At 36.8% G+C, this 19,101-nt stretch overlaps 1 protein-coding gene across 2 annotated transcripts in view; it reads left to right on the top strand.

Moving 5' to 3' along the window:
• The window catches only part of SYT10 (synaptotagmin 10), a 48,161-nt gene extending 29,819 nt beyond the window's left edge, over positions 1-18,342 (top strand). For both annotated transcript variants that reach the window (XM_064654689.1, XM_064654688.1), the window contains exons 4-7: positions 3,130-3,250; positions 3,610-3,781; positions 5,245-5,374; positions 6,494-18,342. In XM_064654689.1, the coding sequence (XP_064510759.1) occupies positions 3,130-3,250; positions 3,610-3,781; positions 5,245-5,374; positions 6,494-6,565 (495 nt within the window). In that variant the 3' untranslated portion in view covers positions 6,566-18,342. The remainder of the gene's footprint in view (positions 1-3,129; positions 3,251-3,609; positions 3,782-5,244; positions 5,375-6,493) is intronic.
• The last annotated feature ends 759 nt before the right edge of the window (positions 18,343-19,101 follow it).

Genomic DNA, 19,101 nt, shown 5'->3' with positions numbered 1-19,101 from the left:
GATACTCAGAGTAGAAACTGAGTAAAAGTCCTAGGACTTTCTATTCCTTACTAATCAAAAAGACACAGGCTACAAAACTGTCAGCAAACAACAGATGCCACAAATAGTATGAAATTAAATTAAAAAGATAAAATCATCTGTGTTGTTTAAAAGATTCTGAAAGAAGTTGTATTTTAACTCAATCTGGGGACCATGGGAACTCCTAGTCTGTAGTAGCAATCAGTTCTCCCCACAAGGAGGAGAATTAGGTGTAGTTTATGGACTAGTGCAGAGTAACTACTCATTTTGTTTCTAACCCTTTGATCTTACAATGTCTGACTCATAAATGTCTTTGATATTGACAAGTATTAGTGTGAAATATTATCTGTTTTAGTCTGCTGCAGAATTTATCTATAGAAACATGAGTGTTGTTCCATTATAAGAAAGGCAGACCTTTCAGGGAAGCACAAGACACATTTTTCCAGGTATAGAGCATAGATGTCAGAAAATTCCTGGGTAAACAGTGGAGTGATAGGGAGCCTTTTCCCAATCCTAAAACCATCCCTTACCACTTCAAACTGAGTAGTCAGTACACAAGTTACAGAGCTCTGGAAACTTCAGTAAATCTGCCTTTTGGACAGTCTACTGTGTGGAGTGCAAAGATCCCCTTCACTGGTTTTCTGAGCATTTATTTTTGCATTAAGGCAGCTTCCTTATTTATTGAATTGTTAAAAGCACTGTGTGTGATTGCAGGGCATTTTATAAGCTCTTTTTCAATATACCTTCAGTTCATGCCGTTCAGAAAGGAAAGGAAAAGGACTGGGCGTGAGACTCATATGGTTGCCATTTCATTAAGCACTGATGGTTTTCTCTGCTCTTCAAAAAGTACTGTAGAGTAACCACCACATGGAGTTTTGCAAGCATTTTGAGCAATGCCTCTTTTAAAGTATTTAAGTCATACCACATAGCCCTGTCAGTATTCTTCTTTATCAGTTGAGTTCACCCAAACCTTCAAGTGTCTATCCAATTTCTCTTATATAAATAATAGAATACTCAGGTTCCTGTTCCTGTCTTCAAAAGTGAATTTTTCTCTGTTCATCTCTCTGAAGAGGGAAAAATTGGGCTTTTTTATGAGCTGCCCATGTTGTTTCATATCCAACCTATCTTCATCTCCTCTCTCAACATAGACCTTAAACTTCAAAGCACTGAAAGTGGGGGAACTTTTCTTTTCAAACAAAAGATGTGAGATCTGTTTGACATATGGATATGAAGAACAACAATCAGACTGAATTCAGAAAGTAATGTTAGTAACAGAAGCTGTGCTTTAAGCAGTTTTCAGATATGACAAAAACTGTAAAATATAAGAGAGCACTTGCCACTTTAACAAATGAGTGAAAATAATTACACTTAATTTGTTCATGTTTTATTTTTATTTTCTGAAACAGAAAAGTGAATTTGGTAATTTGCCCTGTGCCACAAAATTCTATGCTCTTCATGTCAAAGAAAGGGGTTGGCCCAAGGAGATGTCAGATAGCTGTATTTGTCCTACGTGGACTGAAATAGTTAAATCATTTTGAAATGATGAGAAATCTGAAATACTGACAAGCATGAAATTTGCCCATAGTGCATGTTCACATGCTTATCAATCTGTTAATCTTCAGAAAAGAATCTCAGCAAAACGACTGAACATGTGAATTGACCAACCTACACAAAAGTCAATATTTTATTACCAGCGCAGCAGAGAATTTAAAGCTATTCCAAAACTGCATTCTTCAATCTAAAGTCTGCAATGCAGGGGGAAAAAATCCCAAAACAAAATACAAAAAAAAAAACCAAACCCTGAAGCATGTGATTGTCTGTCTTTACTCAAGAAAGATGAAGCAAGTGAAGGGCCTATTTCAATTTAGACAGAGTATTAACCCAAAGGAAGTCAATAAAACTCTTCACATAAGCAGCTGAAGAATGTGAACAAGAAGCCCCAGTCTTGCCTCATAACTATAAACAATGTATTTGTCAGCTATGCAGCAATCATTATTTTAATATGTTCCATTTAAAAATATATCATGCTTGCCTTCTGAAGCCAGAACAGCTGTAGGATAAATCCAGCAGCTCTCAAGAGAATCTGTACTCTCAGGGTAACTGTAGCTTTGACAGATAAAATATTGAAGCTCAGCTGTTAAAAATAAGCTTTTTAGTAGTAGTCAAAAAAAGGTCCTTTGAGATCACATGAGCATGCTTGAGAGTGGCTGCCTTACAGAAGCAGCTTCCTTACATGCTCCTTACAAACTCATATCATGAGTTCTTAATATGCAATTTTCTTTCTTGTTTTTGGTTTTTTTTGGGTGGAGGGGTTGGAAGGGGGTGTTAAAATTTAGAACAGGAACAATTTAGAACATAACTAACATTTCAGACCATAAACTTTCACAGTATTAGGATAATTATATAACTCTGAGAAAAGAAAAAAATAAGAACTGATGGAAACTCTCTTCCTTAGGTTACATTTCTCAAGTATTGTAGAACTGTATAGCAATATCATATTGCATAAATTCAGAGCACATTGTCTCAATATAGCAACTGTCTCTTTGTGAGGATTATTAAGATCCATGTGGGCCTTATCCATCTTTCTGAGTATATTATCCTCCAAGAAATTGTTGTTGAGCCAGGAAAGCTGTAGATGCTATTCCTTTATTTTGCTTTTCTTCTAAAACAGAGCAACCCCCCAAAACACATTAAAAGCAGTAAAGACAGTAACTTTTACAAGTAAGTTCTTCTTTGACAGGATTAGCTTTTCATTCACATACAGGTGTCCAGAAATAAATCTCCTACATAAATTCCAGTGTTGTTGATGGAGTATGAGTTTTTTCAAGAGCAGAACTTGACATTCTACATCAGCACCTTTTCAGAAACACAGAAAGTTTTGGTTCTGCTTTTGTTTTAATTTCTCAGTTTATTAATTGTAGATCCTGTCCCTAAAATATTACCCTGTTGTTACTCTTTCTGTACTTCATAGAAATAATTTTTGAAAATCACATTGTATATTGCAAAAGAAGCCTACCTCCATGTTAAAAAAGAAATTCTAAAGTTTTGCATGATCTGTACTGAATTGCTGGCAGTATGATCAGGTTTTTAATCATTGCTTTTCTTTTTCAGGAAAGCATAGATTTGGGTGAGATCATGTTTTCCCTTTGTTATTTGCCTACTGCTGGGAGAATGACATTGACAGTCATCAAATGTAGGAATCTCAAAGCAATGGATATTACTGGAGCATCAGGTGAATCTACTTCTTTTTTTAAATAACAAGGCAGAGTTTCTTCAAGAAGGGGATGAATAAGAACTCCTTCAGTTTTCTGTATTTAACATGACTGTGGAATGGAAATATCAGGGGAATGGATATAGATAGACCCTGTTTAGATCCACTGGCTATCTTGGTCTGGCAGTTACTCTGTTCAGAATGCCCATACCTTTCCTTTGCATTTACAGCATGTTGAAAGCAATGCTTCCCAGGGTCACTAAAACCTTTGAAATTTTCTATCTTTTCAATATTACATTCCTAAAACAAATATTGCCCTTATGCTACACGTTTGAATGACTTTGAGTCCAAATGCATGCAACTGATTATCTGTTACTTAGATCCCTATGTCAAAGTGTCGCTGATGTGTGAGGGACGAAGACTGAAAAAACGGAAAACCACCACAAAGAAGAACACCCTCAATCCTGTTTATAACGAGGCCATCATCTTTGATATCCCTCCAGAGAATGTGGACCAGGTCAGCCTCTCCATTGCAGTGATGGATTATGATCGGTAAGCACAGTTTGCCTTCTGACTGTTAATCATCAGCAAGACGATACCTGATCATTGCAAGTCACTACTTTCTGCCCCCTTGAACTTGTAAGCAGCTTCAGTGGCACAAAAGATAAAACTTTGGGCTTTTTTCGTGGAGAGGTTTAAAGCTTCCATACCTTTTAGCCTTTTATCTGTGCCATAAATAACTGTGATGAGGGAGAAATATGGCTCAATCTTCCTGTGGACCACTAGCCTTGGCAAACATTCCTGTACACATCTGGTGGCTGGACTATGTAAAAGGTACATCTTCCAGTTTAAAAAAATCCCTCACACCTCTTATTTCTATTTAAATGGCAGGTATTTGAAACCAAAGAAAATTTGAATGACTAAAAAAGAATTAGATGCTAATTGCCACATTGAATTAAGTAATAATTGATTCTTTGGTTGATTCGATAAAGTAACCTTTGAATATGTAACCTTTGGGTTCAGCCCTCGCTGACAACATATCTAAGCCTCAATTATCTGTGTCCTCCCCCAAGACTTGACAGGAAGAGACTCCTGCTTAGAGTGAGTCAAGGACTGCAGGTTGATCTAGACAGTGACTGACAGAATCCTGCCTGAGCCAAGTCTGCTTCATTCAAGTGCTATTAGTAATGAGCTCTTGAGATTGCAGGGCAAATAAATGCTGAAAGTCCAATTTATTAACATCACCCTTCAGACTGTTTTTTCTTGCCATCAGATTTCTGGTTGTCCTCCAATTTCTGTCAGTAAGACTTTCTCTCTCAGATGTGAAAGAGGCACTGTGGTGCCGTTAGTTGCACAGCAACTTGCACACTTTCAGTCCTCCTCAGCTGCTCCTTTCTCAGCATTTGCTAAGAGGAAATTAGAAAACATTATTGTAAGGTACATACAGTCAAGGTACAGAAAATTACTTTCTGGAGTCCCTTAGCAGGTCTATGGCACTGCTAGGAGTATGAAGTATTAAGGTATAGCCTGTTACAGCTTTGATGCTTACCTTTCACATTTTTGACCAAACTTCCAAAGATCACAACAGCTAGAACTGCAAAGTAGTTTATGAAATGATGTCCGAAGGATTTGCAGCATGAAATGTATACCCCATCATTTTTACCTTCCTCTCCCACAAAATTCAATCATGTTTTCTTTCTAGATAATTTTGTGTATTACGATCTTTTTCTGTCCTTGTGTCCTTTGGGTTGTAACCTTTTAATGGCAAAGGTTATGTCTTCATTGCTATTTTTATAGCTGCTAGAAGCACTCTGATAGTGGCTGGAGGTTTTTGATGTTACCAATACAGAACTTAATATTACTATACTACCATTAAAACTAATATCTGTAATAAATGATGTGAAAACTTTGGTCGTGTACTCTGTGCCACACTAAACCAGTAAACAGAATTGTACATCAGATGTTATTAAAACTATTTTTATTAAAAACAAATTCTGTCTCTCTACAATTCTCAGAGTAGGGCACAATGAGGTCATTGGGGTATGTCGGACAGGCATTGATGCTGAAGGGCTTGGAAGAGATCATTGGAATGAAATGTTGGCTTACCCACGTAAACCAATAACTCATTGGCATCCACTAGTGGAGGTAAGAAGTAGAAAATTTTCTCATTTTCAGGATACTGAATGGTTTTGCCTCTCACACTTATGTGCTTCTGAGAATAACAAAATCAGTGCAGCATCTAAATATCAGCTACAAGATCCTTAACACAGCCTAAATCTAGTTGCATGGGTTTATTGATTACTTAAAGGGACCACTTCAAAAGTTTACATAATGCTCTAGCAGCACTGCAAAATTACATTAAGACATTTAGAATTTATAGAGTTTATGATAAGGAACTTACATCTACTTACACATCATTTGCAAGAATTTCAGAAGTTATCATATCCTATGAAAAAACCTTTAGCATGAGCAGTTGTTGCTAAAACACTAATCTGAAATCGGCCAGCGAATTAGGCTAAATTCAAGCAACATACCAGCAGCTCCCTCCACAGCTGTTCAAAAGACACTTATTGGAAGCTTGTTCAAATGCATGGGTCATTATATCTCTATGTCCCTGGACTTGGACTCCTGCTTCAGCCTTCAGGCCACATATTGCTGGTGTTCTGTATACAAAATGTTCATAGCTTTGGATTCAGAAAGACACATGTGGAAGTCTTAAGAAGCAGCAGGCCTTGTTTTGGGACACAAAGGACACACTGTTTAGCTCATCCCAAAAGCAATCTTTGTTGAAAAATGAGTAGCTGTCTGAGGCATCACAGGCCATTTGTTTTCCCCACTCTGTACCACATGGCTGCACAACATGTCTGGTGACAGGTAGCAAAAGCCTAAAATGAAGGCTTCAGTAAAACACCTAAAGAAGAGTGTGGGGGCAAGGAAACTCAGTCAAGGCAGCAGAGAAGGTTTTAGAGGTTTATAACTCTCTCTGGTTTACGTAGGTTTGGAGACAGAGGTACCATCCCTGACTGGTGAAATAAACCCACTTGTGTGAAACAAGTCAGAGGCATTTTTAGGAGATCACTTCAGAAATTTTCTTTCCATTATTAGTTCTGCTGGAGACTTTGATGCCACAGACTTTGACCCAGAGGCTAGAAAGGGTCTGGGTGGGATCTGAGTTCTTGTTTGAGAGAGTCTCTTATCCTCTGAAATGAGTGTGGTACAGAGCCAGATCTGATGACATTTGTAAAAATAACATTTTTCTTGCAGCTACCTGGCCGAGCAACCAGTTTTGATAGCCAGGGATCCTGTTCATCACCAAAACCTCCACTTACACCCTAAGGAACAAGAGTGGATTCATCATGTTCAGTGTCCAAAGCTCCCTCTCATCTACATAAACAGAAGGTTCGGCTTCCACAGATGAACTGTATCCATATTTTTTTATTAAGATACATTTTTCCTATTCTAAGTCTTATTATACAGTTTATAATAATTTCTTAATGTATGAATGAAGCTGACTCGAGTAAAATATAACCCTTCCTTGTGCAAATTCATTCACCTATTTTATCGCTGGCATGTATCCAGTGTCATAGCCAAGCAGTGTTTTGATATGACCTGTATCTTTGCATAGACAAAGAAATCAGAGGAAAAAAAAATCCCTTAAGCAATTCAAAACCACTGCAGCTTGTAACGCCTAATTCTTTTGAGGGAGACCGAATAGTATATATATATATATATATCTCATGTAGTAAATTTCTTCTAAATTGCACTAAATCCTGAGAGACTTTGCAAGATAGCATTCCAAACTGAATGTTGCATGAAAAAAACAACTGTTGTCACGTTTTGAGTGAAAAATCAGCTCATTCCTCGGGCAGGGAGAAAGGGCTGATCAAAAGTCCACCAAAGCCAATGACAAGGACCTACTGGCTTTGCTGGGTTTTAGTTCAACCCTTAGGGAACAGGTACCAGAACTGGATCTATGCAGTTATAATCTTCCAGCAATCACAATGCCAGCTGCCTCTGTTATCCTGTCCAGCAAAGCAGCCAGGCAGGTGCCCCCAGGCAGGTGGCTGCCCTCAGAAGATGGTTTGCTTCAGCTGCCCAGTGGCTGCCGAAGAGCTGTCTGGGGTGTCTCTGCGTGGCACCGACAGTCCGTGTACGGGTATCGCTGTGGAAAGCTAATGTCTCTGCAGTGAGGTGTGGGGAGGTGGATGCAGCTCCACAAGGATGTAGGTGTCTCCTGATAAGGCACATCCAGCCCCTCAAAACAGCCCAGTTGTTGCTGACATCGCGCAGTCCTTGCTTGATGTTTACACAAGTCAAACTAGTGTAAAGTAGGAGAGAATGCTCTGAAGTAAAGGAATTGATTTAATGTGTTTTGTCTATTCAGAAAATTGAACAAATACTGCAGTTACCCAGAACACTTTTCAGATTCTATGGTTTAATGTGACAGATTTAGATTACTTTGAAGTTATTTTGACTGTGTGCATAGTGCACGTGGAATAGTTTCTGTTCGCCCGCTGGATGCCTCTAGAATTATATACTAAATTTGAATTTGAGGTATTTTTTCTGTCAGTATATGGAGAGAGAAATTGAAATGTAGCTATTTTATAAACTAGTAAACTCATTTATTAGAATATACACTGACAGCAAATGCAACAAACTGTTGGGTGTAGTCGGATGCTTTAAAAATTAGAAGAGAGCTACACATTATTTTGTGAATTTATCTCTTTTAAACACTGCAGTTTACCTCAATTGGATAAATCAGATAGTTATTTCCTTTTTTCTTTCTTCTTTTTTTCGTCTTTCTGTGAAGAGCATGGCAAAGACTGCATAATTGGGTCTTAGATTTTGAAAGCTGAACTGTAACTAGAAATAAGTTGAGGTAGTGGCACTTTTTTTATCTTTGCAATATATAAAGAAAACTGAGGAGACAGTGTTTCCCAAAAGAGCATTTTTACAGAAAAAAGGTGTCATACAGAGGATTGGTTTAAGATAATGAAAGAAATTATGAGAATTAATCTAGATATGAAGGGAAAAGGTAGTTTTGGCAAAATTCTGAAGAACCGTTTTGGTTTGGTTTAGCCTGGCTGACACAGAATATGTTTATGAAGATCCAGTCCTAAGGCAGTCAGTCGCACCTTGAAGTGTCTTAACTGCTCCAGGAAAGTTAGGAAGGCTGGTACTAACATTGCAAATATTTCTAAGTCAAAAAAGGAGGCAGGTTTTACACCTTGCCTTTTGTGACTACAAACACAGCAAACAAGCAAATAAATATAAAAATCAATCTTTCAGACAGACTTTACAAATTAATTACAAAAAAAAAAAAAAAAAAGAAAGAAAAAAGTAGAAGAAAAGAAAAGGCTCCAGCCCAAGTTTAAGAATGTTTGTTTCAGGTTGCTTTTCATGGCTTCTAGGCAGAAATGGTTTCTCCCAGAGAGGGTTGGTAATTCTGAACACTAATTCTCCCTGCTTAAGATTGTATTTTCATCACCATAAATACAGAGTGGCCTTGCAGAATTTCATTCCTTCATTTGCTCTGGGTGAGTAATTTTTTTAATAGGAGAACAAGCTCTCCTCTGTGAGGTTTTTTCCTCCTATCATTGTTATCATAATGAAATTCTGTGGCCTAGTTCATTTTCAACATGATTCTGCAAGGTTGATATAGAAACAGATATATATATACATATATGTGGAGATTGAAAAACTATTTTGTGTATACATTTATCTTAATATAAATTATATTAGCAGTGGCCTTTGTGGCCTAGAAAATACTTTTTGTAATGTGGTACTGTAACAGTTAACTAAATATTCTTTGCACTTTTTTGCACCTAATATCCAAAAAGCTAACAATTTCACGATCAAATGTAGCATAAGTGTTCAGCAATGAGCAACATATTTTTAACTATTTCATTGTTCTCTCTGAGTATTCTGTATGTTTTATCATAGGTAGTAAGGTATTTCAAAATTCTTTTTCTTAAATTTTAATCGTTGTCGAATACCAAAGGCTCAGTTTGTGCCCTCTTGTTGTGTTATTTTTGATATTGTTAATAACAATAGTGAATGACTTCTGTCTCTAAACTTGACTGATGGGTGCTCTGCATCTAGGAAAAATCAGGCTGAAAAATTATTGGCACACCTAACGTCCAAGATGATGCCCTAATTAATTATATTTATCCCTTAACGATGATTAATAGAATTCATGCAAAAGATATTTTTTCCCAACTGCTTTCTTAGCTATCTCAAAAGACAGAGTATACACTCAGTATAACCCATCTATTGGCTTTAGACCCTGGTTCACAAGTTAGTCTGAGTGTAATCACAGAAACCTTGAGGAAAAGCTTAGCACAGTTTAAGTCAAGAAATGTGTTGCTTTATGTATATCTTTATTAAGAAATTTAAAATATTTTAATTTGGAGAAGTTGTAAAATTCCTGCTCCCACCCTGAATTCTTTTTTGGTTTTGTTGTTGCTTATCCACATTTCTGCCGTATCTCATACATTAGCCTAAATGGAGAAAAATCAAATCTGGCAAATGTTTGGTGTAAAATATATTGTAGTAATTTTACAACAGTTTGAAAAGCTTACTTTCCTAAAAGCCTGAATTATTTTTATTGAAGTAGTTTACTGGAAACAGCAAGAGTACTTAATAAGAATTGTATTTTGCTCGGCATAGCTTTTTTATGCTCAATAAGATGTCACTTATTGCACTCCATGACCTCAACTTTGGGTGACAGCATTGCACACTTCTGCTGATATGGCCCTTCTCCTCACCCTCACAGCAAGCAACTGCCCCTATCCCTGCCATCTTTTGTCTATACTGAGCTTCTGTTCAAGGAGTAGAAAACTGACCCTTACTTTTATCTGCAGTGCTTAAAACTGAGCCCTGGCCTTAAAAAATTCGCAATATGAAACGTGTGGGGTCTTGACCAAGAGGTGAAGGATATCTGCATCACTCATTTTCAAAGAGCTGTCAAGGAAATAACCTCCTTTCTCCACAGTCCTTGTGAGCATCAGACATTCATACATCAGCAACCTTGCCTGATGTTTTGCTTTGAGCAAGCCCTTAAAGAGCAATATACATATCTCAGGGATATGTATATTGGTCAGAGACAGATGAAGTGGTCAGAAAGTTCCACCACAAAATTTCTTCTTCAGTATATGGAATACTTCGGACTTCTTGTGTTTAAGTGACAAAACTATACATTTTTCTTAAAGAATCACAACCACATTCAATATTTTTGAAGAAAATGTTGAGCAAACAGGGAATGTTTCCATTGAGTTGATTTTTTCCAAGGGGATAAGCAATTACTTACCTAATTTCTTTCTATAGATGCATTTTTGGAGCAATATTAAGAAAATTTTGGGTTTCAAAAACAAAGGCATTTGATCCATCCTTTTCTCCTCCTTCTTTGTTTCTTTTAATTGGCTTCAATATAATCTCCTTTTAAAAATATTTAACATGATGATGCACAACATACACATGATAGTCTAGTTCTAAGATTATTTTGCTATGTCTTTTTATAAACTTTTATATATACTAACTTTTTATTATACTCCATTAATTTAACAAGCTTTATACATCTGAAATCATTTGACTGTATTTTTTAAGTGAATAAACATTTAAAAGGAGTGTATTTTAGAACTCAGCAATAGAGTTCTTCTCCTGCTGAAAATGTAAAGTTTTTCAGAGATCCATAAACGTGCCTGCAAAATTTGAAAATCACCTTATTGGAGCATGCAAAAACCTAGGTTTGCACATACAAGTATTTGCACTTGCTAAATGTACAATCACTATTATTTAGCACTTCTCTTACAACAGAACACCCACACCTAATCAGAAATATGTTTCAATTCATAATAAATACTTGACAAATCTGTACTGAGTGATAGTTCTTTGACCTGAAAAGTTCATATGACATCATTTCTACTAATGAATATGCTTGAAAGTTCTGTAGGTGTTAAAATATGACTGATGTGTTACTCAGACAGTGAGGTGACTTTTGGACTAAGCTCATGTAGTATGTGTTAGACCATCCAAAATATGTATAAAATGTAGTATATATGACAGGAGTATTAATGCATATTTTGATGGGAAATTTTCTCTCGTATTCACACCAATAGAGATTTAGTTTAACCCTTTGCTTGAGATTCACTTTCATCTAGCTTCTGAGTCTTACCAGTCTAAACTGAGCTCCCTGGTGTCAGAAATCAGCTAAATCATGGCACAGAGCAGACCCCAGAGCTAAGAAAGACAAAGGAAAATGTGGCAGTAGGCACAAAGCTATTTGATGCAACTGCCAATGCTCTGAAATGGAAACCTTCCTTTTGAAACATAATAATTACAATAGTCATATCATTTGTCCTTTCTTTCTGTACTGTAAAACAGGACAAAAGAAGTGTGTCACTGAAAAAGCATCGGCATTAGGCATAGGAGATAATTGAGGTGCTGATCACAGCCATTTGCCATTTCCAAGGCAAATAATAACTTCATTCCAAAAAGTATCTTTTGTTTACTCATCCAGATGAATGAACATCTCCTGTACAATTCCCCTTTTCCTTAACCCCAGCTGGAAACTGGCAAATTTTAACAGCATGCAGGAAACCAAGAGCTAGAAATCTAAGAGAAAGTGAAGTTGCAGGTGGGATTTAAAATATCACAGGGGAATCTGGTCAGGGAAATGGAACTAACACCTTCAATCTTGTGCTGAGTGCTAGGGGATGCTTGATGATAGCAGGTGCTCAGGGCTGTGATTTTATGTTTTATCTGATAGTACCTCTACAGTGTTGCTGTTGCTGGGAAACCTCTTTACTGGTGCAGAGAGGAGAATGCCTCTGGTATTGCTATGTAAATTTTTTCCTCACAAGTATAGACTGTAACTCTCATGTCACGTGTGTCTCAGTCCTCTGGAAGGGCAGAAAGCATGTTAAATTTGCGGAACAGGAAAAATCAATTAAAGTTTGGCACTGTGTCATCATGAGGACTATTCACTTTGCTGATACTAAGGACAAGTGTTGGTGCCTTACTGTTCCAAGGGAGGACATTTCCCACAGCACTCTGTATGTCTAAGCCTGTGTTGCCGTATCAACATTGTCAAAATATAACTAATACATATAAATACAGGTTATATAGGTTACCAGAACACCAAAGCTCTCTCCTGTGGGAAAGGCATGATGAAACATAAGACAGTGTGCTCTGGAGGTTGGATCCACAGGAAGTCACATAACTGCTGTGATGAAAGTGCAGCTGCTCTGTAATAATTTATGAATACAATATGTTGCCTTGGCTATTGGTCTTGAATTGAGTTCACAAAGTAGACTTTAGAGAAAAACAGAACAGGTAGCAAATCTCTGACAAGGGGACAGCCTCTCAAAAGAAAGTGAACTTTACAAAATGTCCATCTTATTGTTCTGGGAGAATCTACTGATGATAGAGCCACTCTGAAAAATGCATCTCAGCTAAGATGTTGAAATCCCAAGCAGGCATAGGGAAAAAAGCATAGGAAAGACCAAGAGATCTGATTGAGAAAGGAATGATTTATGACTGAGCAGACTGGGAATGCAAGCTATTGCTGTAGTTTACAGAGAAAATAAGCTTGGTTACTCTGCCTCTAATGGATAGGAAAGCTTGAGGCAGGACAGATATGCATATAGATTGTCATTTTCAAATCCATTTATTTGAAATATTTAAGTTTGCGTATTTAAGCTTAAATATTTAAATACCATTCTATTTTTAATGAAGTGGAGTATTCACAGACTCCCTGAAAGAAAAGTTGCAAATCCATTCAGACTCCTGGGCTGGCACAGTTATGAGACAGACAGCAAAAAGAAAGGAGAATTGTGAAATCCTACCTCTCCCCTGGATAGGTGAAGTCAGGAAGACTAGCAGAAAAAGAGAACTGAAGACAGACCAAGGAAAGGATGAGGCCACAGCTATCTCATGACAACTTCAGGGTTCACATAGTCATTTATTAGACAGAGCATAACAAGAGTGCCAGAAGCATGTTTTCATGGCAGCAACATACCCTTTATACAGTTTTTCTCTCCCTCAAAATACAAGCATATAAGTGTTTTTGAGACATTCTTTTTAAGTAGTTCAGAATCTTTTCACACCTTAGAAATTCAAACCCCCGAAGTAAAGCAAATCTATCCGTGCATCTACTCATGAAAAAAAAAAAAAAGGCAGGAAATCAAAACTTTCTGTAAAATCAATAGCTCTAGAATATGCTTAAAGTTGCTTTCTGGTGTAGAATAGTGGTATAGATTTAAGATCTGATATCTTGAGACCTCTTAGGCTAAAAAGGAAAGGCTAGTTTTCCAATTATAAAGCAATGTTTTCTGGCAGGTGTAGAATTCCTAGTTGCCTGCCCCTGTGTGATTTTGAATATCAGAAATGTTCTGACAAATGCTTGTCAACATAACAGACAGGCATTTTAGGCACTTAAGATTAGCATTGCCAGAAAGGAATCTGGTTTTTTGGGACAGTTTCTAGGTTAATTTCAGGGGACAAGAGATTGTAAGCTGTTCCCTGTTCTCATGAAGCAGATACATTTCCATAAATACAGTCTGCCAGAGGAGAGAGATAAACAGTGGGTTGCTTTTTTCAATATGCTATGAGTTGAGACTGATAATAGCTTCACAAGTGAAGAGGACTGAACAGGAAGATACTTAAAACCTTTTGTGACAACTGAGTCATGAACAGGAGAGAAGAGAGAAGGGGAAAAGCCTATTGAGTATGTAAAGAGCCCTTTAGGTAAAAAAAACCCCAAACCCTGTTGAAAAGTGGAAAATATAAAAAGGGGTTGAATAGGGAGTCTTTTCAAAGACAAATATATATGTGTAGCAAACATTTCAAAAAAAGGGGGATTTTTAATGTAGTTCTCCTACTTTATATCTTGTATGGCCATTTGCAACCTCACAAGGTTGGTGGGAGCCATGCTGTAGAACATGAGTCAGTTATTAAACTAAAAACAGCCCCCCACACCACAGATCATGATCACTGTGCAAAGAGCACTAGTAGTTGCTCATGGCACATCCTTCCTCCCTGATCTTTTTCTTTCAGCATAATTGAGGCAAAAAAGGGATGTTGCTAGCATGCACTAAACACATCCTCTCTAGATGTTGTAATGGCCTCCTTTTTTATTTGCACCTGGCATAGGTTGGAAAATCTCCAATAGGTGAAAAATCATTTTTATATAATGTCACCTCTTCACATTATCAAAGCTTCTGACAATCAGTACTTGAATTACCAATAGAAAACACCTCTGAAAATGCTTCTGTTGTACACAAGGTACTGGCTTTGTTTTCAAGTCAAGCCTCAACTAATACCACACGATTGTGGACGAGTCATTGGGCCATTGCAGGTGCTAATTCTCTGGTGACTCAAAAAACTGAAGTCATAATTATGGTATATTTTCCACCTAATACCCCACAGGCCTTTGTGTATGAACAGAGTTCTGGAACTGATGTCTCAGACAAATCCCATCTCCTCCTGTTCTTCCTATTCATGGAGGTTCAGCTGAATAAGGAATTCTTATTCCTTTGTCCCAAATTGTCATATAGTACTGGGTGTACTGTGAATGTTTTGTCCTGGGAGTGGCTGCCTCTTATTGAAAATCACAGTGACCAATAGAGGACCATTACTTCCCTCACCACAGATTTCTGAGGCTTAATTGTGTAATAATAGTTATGAGGGAAATGACTGCATAGCTGAACAAGACAGAGAATTGCCAGCTGTAATTATTTTTGTCAAATGGGTGTGTGTGTATTTTTCTTCTTTATGTAAATGGAGATTTGGCTACCCAGAAAATTAAATAGGAAATTTTGTGGACTCTCCAAAGAGCACTTCACACTGTTACATTTATTCCTTTCAGCATTTATGTACTCTAAATGTTTAATGATCTTAATTATCCTTATAGCACAAGAACCGGATTCTTTTATTTAAACATACAACCTTTTCAGTTCTTAGTCCACAAAGGTAACTTTGGTCTAGAAAATCAAAACCCCTAACAAAAAAATATAGCTTTATCTTAGCCAGCAACTGAATCTTCACAGCTGGACTTTTTCTGTATTACTCTGAAAGGGAGCCTGGCACTATTGCACTTTAGCTACTTACCAGTAGCAGACAAACAATTGTAGGTCATAGCCAGGTTTCAGAGAAGTTCTGAGGATTAACCCCTAAAATCCTGGGTCTGATTCTGCATGCCCTCCAAACACAGGGCAGCCCATGAAGTTGAAGAGGGCTTGATGATGAGCAATCTGTGCTGAGAAAAGAGATTTCATTCAAACTATACCAACACATCTTCTAGATTTTTCTTGCCTTGTTTTATGCACTGTTGTTAAAAATGGACTTTTTCTTAAGACAGAACTTTATAATTTAATCTCTAGCAGGGCAAAATGTGGTACTAAAGTACCAATCTACTCATGCACTGAACATAATATTGATGCAAAAAAATTAAAAAGCCTTTTAGCAAAAATATCTGTGGCAGCAAAACATAAAGATGCTGACACATAGATATTTTGCTTTTTATGTGACTTTTTCTTAATGGAATTAGAATACTCCACCTTCAATTTTGGGCTATCTCAAGAAAAACACAAAATGATAAATGTATTTAATGTAGTTTTAGTATTTATTAAACTACTATAGCACATAAAAGGGATTCAATTCAGCCTCTTATGGTGTAGTATTAATAATACACATTTATATATTTTGCATTGCTACAAAAGCCTACCAAAATCTATTCATGACCTTATTTCCAACATACAAAATTTATAGCCTGGTTTCAAAAGGATCTTTCTTTTAGGTCTTTCACTTGCTACTTTATAGGGAAATTGTTCTTGTGTTAATTAAAATGATTTTTTTTTTAATATCATGACAATAGACCATTAAATATATCCACCAAAATCATTCTGTAGGTCTTTTTAATATGTCATTTCATTTCAAAGCACAGCATTATGTACTTGTCCAGCCCAGCACTGAAATCCAGCAGGATCACTGCTGTTGATTTCAGTTCACTTTGCATTAGGTTGCATGTGATGATGTATCATAGCATCTTATGAGATGAACCCCATAAGGAGTCTCAAGGCAAATAGAATGATTTCTCTTACATCCACCATGGATTTTTGTCACTTTCTGACAAATCAGACTATATTAGAAGTCTTCAGTGCATCTCTAAGGTATGAACTATTATTGCAAATGCTGATTTTACTAATACTGGTAAGGAATTTGAGCCTCAGCTGCCTGATATGGAAAATAAAAACATCTAGTTTATGTAGTCAGGCATGGAGGTAACAAATATTTACAGGACTTTTCCTTTTTAATGGTGGCCTACAGGTTTCCACATAATGCCATCTTCTTTTTGAAGCTCAGAGGGTGTCTGTACAGACTAGTTCTTATGTAACTTTTAGATAGTCCTGTTGCACATTAGATATAAAGCACTTCTTTTCAGTCTATATTTCTATGGAAAAATATTGAACAAAATTTACTTTTGTTAAATAAATAGAAAACTATTTCTCCAGAGAAGGAAAAAATATAGATATATATTTAATATTTTCCTTGTTTCTCTTTCTTCCAAGTGTGGGTCTACATTCTTTCTATTCTTCTGTGTTTAGGTGACTAGTTTCAGTAAGATATTCTGGACTTAAATGCACATGTCTAAGGATGGGATATGGCTAGTTCTCTACCCTAGAATAGGCATTGTTGGCGTCCTGAACTGGAGATGCACTTCTGACTTTCTGGTGGAAATCAAAAGGGCCTTTATTCAGCAAACCATGTGAAATATTTTTCAACTATGACCTGCTAATCAAGTCCCTGTGCAGTCACAGTGTCTTGGGTGTGCACACTGAGCAGAGCAGCCACTCAGGTGCTTTGCTGGCTGGAATTGGAATGATGCAGGAAGTCTCACAGCCAGACTATGCCAAAAGCACATCTCAGCACCCTCCACACTAGACTAGCCCTGCTAGCCAGGATGAGAGCGGACAAAGCCAAATTGCATCTATTCATTGTCCTGCTCTGCCCAGTCCTCACCACCCTAGGCAATAGGACTGCAGCACTGGTTCCTCTGAGCCCTCCAGATGCTCCTCTACCCACTGCAAGAGGAGTCCAAAAAAGCTTCTCCTTGCTTTTCATGAGCTTGCAGTCCATGCTGCATTCAAGCTGACTGACTTCAGTGTGCTCCTCATGAGAATTGAAGCAGGGAAAGTAGAATAGAAATTAGCCACATCTTTTCTTCATCACAGAACAATATGTTTCTCTAGTATATGCTTGTTTGTGGGGAAGGCATTCTCCAGAGTGTATGCTTCAAAAGGTAGGAAGTTAAAATGGAGTTCCTGGCCATAGGAAATATTGACAGCTAAAAAAACTCCTACTCAATATTTAAACACTTCATACTTTGAAATATTAAGAGAAAGCATCCGACATAATGTCTGTCAGAATAAGCATATTTGCTGTGACAATGAGAGGTTCTGCATCAGGCCCTAAGTGGCCCAAACTCTAATAGAACTCCCTACCTTTAAAATAATCTTTATGATTAGATCAGAAATATTGCCAAGTCTATGTAGCTTACAAAGAACTGCAGAGTTCTTCTAAGCTTTTGTCTCTTCTTGCTATGTGGTGTTGGCTGACCAAGATCTAATATTAAATTCCTGACTGTTTTAGTACCTTTTATTCAGTGTTCATGATGTGACTTTTTAAATGAAGTCTGTGATTTGATACCTAGACATTGTTCAAGTCAATATCCTTGGCTTCTGCATTATAGAGACGAGAAAACAAAACTTTTTGAACTTGTGTTACTGGCTTTTTGTATGCGCTAAATGGCCATTTGTGAAACTTGACAACATAAATTGTACTACTAATAGTAAATGGGTTTTTTTGCACTAGCCTTTGAGAGCTGTAACACATTTCAGTATTTTTACAATGTATTCTCTGGAAAGTGTGAATCTATTCGTCAGTTCTGAAAAAAAATATGTAACAACGAAACCTCAAAAGATGTTATGAAGTGTACAGTTTGTGATAATTTTATATTAAAAAAAGACAAGAAAAAATAAAAAAACTCATTTGAAATAATTTTATTCTAATTGTTTCATATGTATTTTGAACAAGAAATAAAGTGATTAAAATTATTCTTTTTGTCTTTCTTACAACAGCAAACTGTTCAAAAGTAAATAAGAATCAGAGGATTATAATTGCAGAGATTATTTTTACTGTTTATTCTCTCCCTTTTCCATGCTGGAATTGTGCACCTGCAACATATTTTCATTGTCTTGTTGCCTTAAGATCAACTCTAAACAAAAAATCAATTCATTTCATTCTCCATGGGTGGGAAGAGGCACCTATTGAACCTTTTGGCCCCTGAGCAGCCCTGACTATATCCAAGTGCCATGACAAGATGTTTGCTTCTCGTGAGACTGTTGCTTTAAAATTCTACACCATGAAGAGGTGTAGGAAATTTTTGCCGGCTTTGCAAGGTTCAAGACAGAATGCCTTTGAGTGAAAACAATTAAGTCAAGCAGCTCCACTATTAACTAGTACTTTGTGTAATGTCTTTCACATTATCTTCCATTTCCTGCTAAGATCATGTTTACTGTAATCTTCGAAGTCATTAGATTATAATTTAAATAATGGATTGATTATAATTTAATATTATTAAAGTATTTAAGAATATTGAAGTATTTCACTTAAGAGACACAAGCCTAATTTTCATCTTCCCTATTCTTATTTGCATAATCATATAGATCAAAGAGACAAGAACTTTATCACCATTAAAAATAAAAAAATAGCCCAATTTGGATAGGATGTAATTTATGTTTAAACTGAATTGATGTTATAGGCAACACCTTATGAAGCAATGATGATCCAGGGTGTACAGGCTCAAGTGTGTC

Source organism: Pseudopipra pipra, chromosome 5 (genome assembly GCF_036250125.1).
Source record: "Pseudopipra pipra isolate bDixPip1 chromosome 5, bDixPip1.hap1, whole genome shotgun sequence".
Classification (NCBI taxonomy): domain Eukaryota; kingdom Metazoa; phylum Chordata; class Aves; order Passeriformes; family Pipridae; genus Pseudopipra; species Pseudopipra pipra.
The sequence above is the reverse complement of the archived record's forward strand: the minus strand, read 5'-3'. Positions and strand labels throughout refer to the sequence as shown.